We start from the raw sequence: 6,204 nt of genomic DNA on the forward strand, positions 1-6,204 counted from the left end.
TCTTAGAATCTATGTGAAGCGGATTATTAAACGCTATACACGAATTAATTATGGGGTGTTACGTGCCAAAAACCACGATTTGATTATGAGGCAAGCCGTAGTCGGGGACTCCGGATTAATTTTTACCAGCAGGGGACCTTTAACGTGCCCCGCCAATGTACAGGACGCGGGCGTTTTTGCATTTCGCCCTCATCGAAATGCGGCCGCTGCGGCCGGGATTTGATCCCGCGACCTCGTGCTTAACAGCGCAACACCATAGCCGCTAAGCTACCGCGGCGGGTATTAAACGCTATACAACTGTTCATCTTGCGCACAGCGTTTTGCAGCATAGTGATTACCCTCCGCTGGAGGGCACAGTGATTACCCTCCGCGGCTTATTTAGCGGAGTGAGTTAGTGATTAACCACCCGGCCTGGCACGGTGGTTATACGGGGAAACGACCACGGATTACACTGTTTCCGGGATCAGTCCACTTTGTTACAACATTCTCCAGGATTTGCCCACTTTTTATTGGGCGAGAAACCGAGTGAACAGATGCGCGCGCCCCAAACCCCGATAAAGAAAACATATGAAGCTTTGCTTTAATAAACGAATTTTGTGCTTCAAGGCGTATCTATTTGCTGCAGAGTGGATATTTAGGTACCGCTTGTTGTTTATCTGTGTAATTCCATGGAAAACAGGGTCGGCCACCCGCACCTCTGTATGGGTCTGATGCGGCTACAGATACGCTGATTCATTTTGTGAGAGCTTTCCTGCAGTGTAAGTTATTCGGCAAGACGGTAGCATTAGCAGCAACAGCCATGGTCAGAAGTGTCCGGGAGCGTTCGCGAAGAAAACTTCACTTTGAAAGGTATCCCGCATACTCTTTGCTGGAAGTATGGTGTCCTAGCATGCAAGATATCGAAACTGAGATATCACGTAGCCGTGTGGGGTGTGATGTTGGATTACTATGGATGGGGGTCTCGCGCTTGAATTCGTTGTCAGCGGTATAGCGGTAAAGAAAACGGAAGAGATGCGTTCAAGCGCGGCCTGTGTATTGGTTATCTCGACGGTTTTGATCCCATTCTCACTTCGTGTTGTTCTTTTGTTGTGGTCTGCGCTTGTATTCGTATTCGGTTTAAAGCCCGCTCGTTAAATGCCTCATCGTGCAGAGCTGTGTTTCAGACGAGATACGCTATTCATGCATTGTGTACGTTGTATTGCACGCTACCAAAGATAAATACGCCTCGCATGAAATGTTAGAATATGCTCACTGAAAGCGAAGGTAAACCTTTTCGGACACCTACTCCAGACGTGTAGGCAATGTTGTTACTTATCGTCACAAGTAAACATTGAAGCCAGCAGAATTCGCGACTAGGCTGGGGAAAAGAACGAAGACACGCACTTGAATTCGCGCTGAAAGAAAACTGCTTCATTTTATTCGACGTTTAATGGCGTGCTTTGCACATTGGCCGAACTCGAGCGTGCGCTTAGCATCTCTTTGGGAGTAAGCCTGATAAAGGTGCAAGCTATGTGGTAAAGGAGATATTGAGCTATACAAGACGCGAACAAAAAGCTGGTCACTGATTCACTTTCAGAAGACTAGAGTAAGCAACAGTCGAGATCGCGTCATGGTCCTTCCACGATGAGGCATTTCGTGGTCAGCGATCAGCAGTCACGTTCTGGTGTTGCGTTTCGGTGTGCCTGCGCAAGTCCACTTTCCTCTGGAAGGCCCGGCCGCAGACTTCACAGGCGAATGGCTTGAAGCCTGTGTGCTTGCGGCTGTGGGTGATCAGGTTCGACGACTGGCTGAATGCCTTGCCACACACCTTGCACTTGTGGGGTTTTTCACCTGCGAGGAGGGGACGAGCAGTATTGTGAGCAAATGCTACGACCTGCGTGCGCGTCTAAGGTTGGATTACGACATAACACAAGGTTTGTGACAATCCCTGCACAATGGCAGGTCTGTGTGCAGAATTTCTGCCTGTCAGCGTGGATGCCGTGTCGCCTTCATTTGCTGCAGAAGCCACGAGAGTTATCAGAGAGTTTAAAAAATTACGAGTACCCAAATATAATATAGTCAGCTACATTACGCACGCGCAGGAATCAGACTGCGTCTTCTTCAAAGACTACCAACAAGCGTAGTGTGAGACCAGCTCGACTCAAAAAGAAGCGGCTGGAAATATTTACGTTCTTTTGTTTAGAGCAAAAAGGCGAATAAAAAAACACAGAATTGACCTTCAACGTTGTCCATAGTGAACCAATAACAGCGCGAACTGACGAGGACGAGACCAGAAGGCGACGCATACATGCGCTGACTTACAACTAACTGTATTTTCTCAAGTGTACGAAATCTATAGCATTCACATAATACACGAAAATAAAAAAAAAAACAGGTTACAGGAATCACGTGCCCGTGTTAGCCGCTTAATCAAAACTGATTAGTCCTCTAAACATACACACCAAGAATCTTTGCTCTTTTTCAGTCAACGTTAGGGACGCCATGCTTACACATGCATCATCCAGTTTATCTATATTTGCTGCTTCGACTATTAATCTCGTCATCTTGTAAGAGGAGCCGCTAAGCACCGTCCTACTGTCAAAATGTGGTTCGCATTAACGTTTGCCGCCTCGTAGCATTCTTTTCGCATTTAAGTATAGACAAAATGTTGTTTGAAAAGTTTACCACAGCATTTCGTCAACGTCAACGCGATGAAACTACGTACTTATGTGCCGGCTTGACTAAACTTAAATAGGCGAATAATGATGGCAACAGCATAGAAACCAACGTGAATGGCATATCCGCTTAGTCGATTACAGACCGCGCACAAAATGTGAAAAGAAACGACGCTCACTAGGCGAGCGCCGATACAGGTAACGTTATCAGAAGGCTTATAAGAAGGCCATTACTTGTGTGGCTTAGCTCTTAGCTCTTTGGTAACAAAAATGGTTTCAGTGCTCATGTGCACGGAACTAATTAACAAGCATGCGAGTGCTCGGCTGACTCGTGCCGCTCGTATTGTGCAACGACTTTATCAGACAATTTATATTAGTGCACGATAAGGCTGCTACTTGCTGTCGGATCTACAGACTTGCAAATGCATGGCCGACATTTTACACATCTGTTCTGCTACGACTCTTTATTATTGCCAGCGATAGGCGTTTCTCGGCGGTAGGCAAACAACCTCTCAAACAACCGGGCGATAGCGACGAACGCGTAGAGTACTTAGGAGGACCGTGCGAGGAAATGGACCGCGATTTCACCGAGGGTGAAGTACGGGCCACACTCCATGGTCTCTTTAGTAGATCGGCAGCCGGACCCGACGGTATTACCAATAAACTCTTAATGAAACTAGACGACGCCTCGATCACTTTCTTGACGGGTCATTTCAACGAGTTGTGGAGAAATGGAGACTATCCAGAGGAATGGAAGATGGCCAACACCATTCTCACACCCAAACCAGGCAAACCGCTCCATCTGGATAACTTCCGTCCAATCTCTCTTACATCGTGCCTAGGTAAAGCTATGGAGCACGTTATTCTCAACAGACTCACTAGATACGTCGAGCAAAACGACATACTCCCGTATAACCTGATCGGTTTCCGCCCCGGTCTATCGACTCAAGACGCCATGCTCCTGATCAAACACCAGTTCATACAAGTTAGCCCGGTGCACGCGAGAGCGCTCCTGGGACTAGACGTCGAAAAAGCTTTTGATCGCATAGAGCACAAGGCCATCCTCGAGGTCCTCTCCGAGCTGGGGTTGGGCGAGAGGCTTTTCAGCGTAGTCAAGGTGTTTCTCGGCGATAGGCAAGCGAGCCTCACGCTAGGAGAACTAAATTCGAAGGTGATGAATCTGGGAAACAGGGGCACCCCACAGGGGGCCGTGCTCTCGCCCATGTTATTTAATCTAGCAATGACCAGAGTCGCGAGGAAACTGGAGCGTATAGAATGTATACACTTTGCCATATACGCCGATGACATAACCATATGGAGCGCCAAAGGTAACGTAGGCCAAACGGAGACTAGACTGCAGGAGAGCATACACACCGTGGAAAGCACACTAGGCGAGATGGGACTAAACTGTTAGGCGGCAAAATCGGAGCTTTTGGTCCTAAAACATCGAGGCAGGGGTCGAAGACCAAGGGGCTACGTCCTCGGGGAGGAACCCAAGATTATCTTACGCTGTCACGACGGATCCGCGATCAAGCAGGTCGAAAAGATTAGAGTTTTAGGCTTCCACATAGCAGCGGGAGGTACCAACCTCAATGCCATTCAACACATTTCAAACAAAACAGACCAAGTCATCAAGTTACTAAGGAGAATCACCAACAGACACAGGGGCCTGGGTGAGGACAGCGCTCTAAGGCTAGTGCACGCCTTCGCTCTCTGTCACTTCACCTACGTGGCAGGTCTACTCAAATGGTCAAAGGCCGAGCTGAACAAGCTCAACATTGTGATCAGGAAGTTTGTCAAGGCTACCCTAGGTATACCCAACAGCACCTCGAACGTGAAGCTCATGAACCTAGGCGTACACAATACGATAGAAGATATGGCGGAAGCGCAACAGATGGCGCAGCAGGAAAGACTGACGAAAACGCGAGCGGGCAGGCTTATACTCAAAGAAATAGGGACAGACCCCAATAGATCGAGGAACCTGAAGGAGGCCGAGGTAGAGTTGAGCGCGGACCTTAGAGACGGGATCAGAACCACCCCCCTCCCGAGAAACATCCCTTATAAAAATTTTTGCTGAAAGTCTGATTAATAGCTGTATACAATTCTCATCAAACCTACCGAAATTGTGGTTACATTCTGATGCTTTTTTGTGATGAGTACTTGATAACTTTCTGCATGTATTTGGCCACCGCGTTTCTGATGCATTCTTGATTACTGTATTTGTGGTGCATTCTTGATTACTGCATTTGTGGTGCATTCTTGATTACCACATTTCAGAAAAGGCTTAGATCACTAAACACAGTAGTTACTGCATAAACCGATAGATGGCGCTCAAAAAAAGCAAAAAAAATTTCCTCTCTTTTTTTCGAGCCTATTTTTCCCCCCCTTTTTTTTAGTGCGAGACAACGGAAATTACATCATGGCACCTCAAGCATCACAATACTCCTACGTACAACTGAATCACACATCATGGCACCTCAATCATCACATACTCCACGTACAACTAAACCAACATACACACACTGCTTGTAGTGCACACACAACGATATCTGCTTTGCTGTATATATACCCATGAAGTGTTCACCACCAGTCGGTGCCAGTAGGAGCGCCTCTTGTCAACGAAATTAAGCATTAAATCTCAACATAATGCTTGTAACAATAGAGTGAGCTAATAGGCACGTTAACAGCGCACGTACCTGTTAATATAAAACCGCTATATATAAACACGCATTTCAACTAGCGACCACTAATTAGCACGGGCGCGTCGATGACTTAAGCCTCTCTAACAGCTCTCGCTTCTAAGCAGCTGCGGATGGATGGCGCTTCACAAAACGACCGCTAGCGTTTGCAAAATACATACTGATGAGATTGCTCGAAAATGTTCTTGCCTAATTTCGCACAGAAATGAAAAACCGGCTGCTATGCGGCAGCGTGCGTAAACGAAGCCGTACGTGTCCGAGCCGGCTCGCGGTGTACAGGCGCGTCCACGGCAGCTTGCCGCGCGCCGTTTGTCGTTCGCGGGCCGCCGTTCGATGGCTGTTATGCTCGCGAACGGCAGAGGATGAGTCCTCAATTTCTGCGGCAGCCGTACAGCGACTTGGTCAGTCAACGACAGAAGAGCGGTCACTGTGTCCTATCGCCGGCAGCCTTGATCACCACCACTGATCGCTCGGGGGCGCCGACATCGTCGCTAGGCCTTCTCCCCTTACCTTCGTAGCTCGAAGCTCACGGCGCTTCGCAACGAACTACCGACAGGCAGCACCTGCAATATTCTGTTACCGTTGTTGCCACTTTACCATATGCTCACAATAATTTCACACAAAGAAGAAAATATACGGTGATATTCGCGGCGCTGTCGAGTGCGATATCTGCATAACTGAGCGGGTTCCCCGAGCACCGTATGTCGCAGTGCACTGGAGCTGAGTTGGTCAAGTATCGGATCCCTCGTTGGTGCTCAACGTTGACAGTAGACATCGCTTTCATATGATGTAATGTACGCATCACTTTATCTAGCGGAAATTATTTTGCGAGCTGATGTTTGTGTCGCCGG

The 6,204-nt window shown here is 47.9% G+C and overlaps 1 protein-coding gene across 1 annotated transcript in view; it reads right to left on the bottom strand.

The window, feature by feature from the left end:
• Positions 1–1,388: 1,388 nt before the first annotated feature.
• LOC119437265 (zinc finger protein Gfi-1b-like) overlaps positions 1,389–6,204 on the bottom strand; it is a 38,959-nt gene continuing 34,143 nt past the window's right edge. The window contains exon 5 of the mRNA XM_037704304.2: positions 1,389–1,830. Within this exon, the coding sequence (XP_037560232.1) occupies positions 1,640–1,830 (191 nt within the window). The 3' untranslated portion in view covers positions 1,389–1,639. The remainder of the gene's footprint in view (positions 1,831–6,204) is intronic.

Source organism: Dermacentor silvarum, chromosome 1, assembly GCF_013339745.2.
Source record: "Dermacentor silvarum isolate Dsil-2018 chromosome 1, BIME_Dsil_1.4, whole genome shotgun sequence".
Lineage (NCBI taxonomy): Eukaryota > Metazoa > Arthropoda > Arachnida > Ixodida > Ixodidae > Dermacentor > Dermacentor silvarum.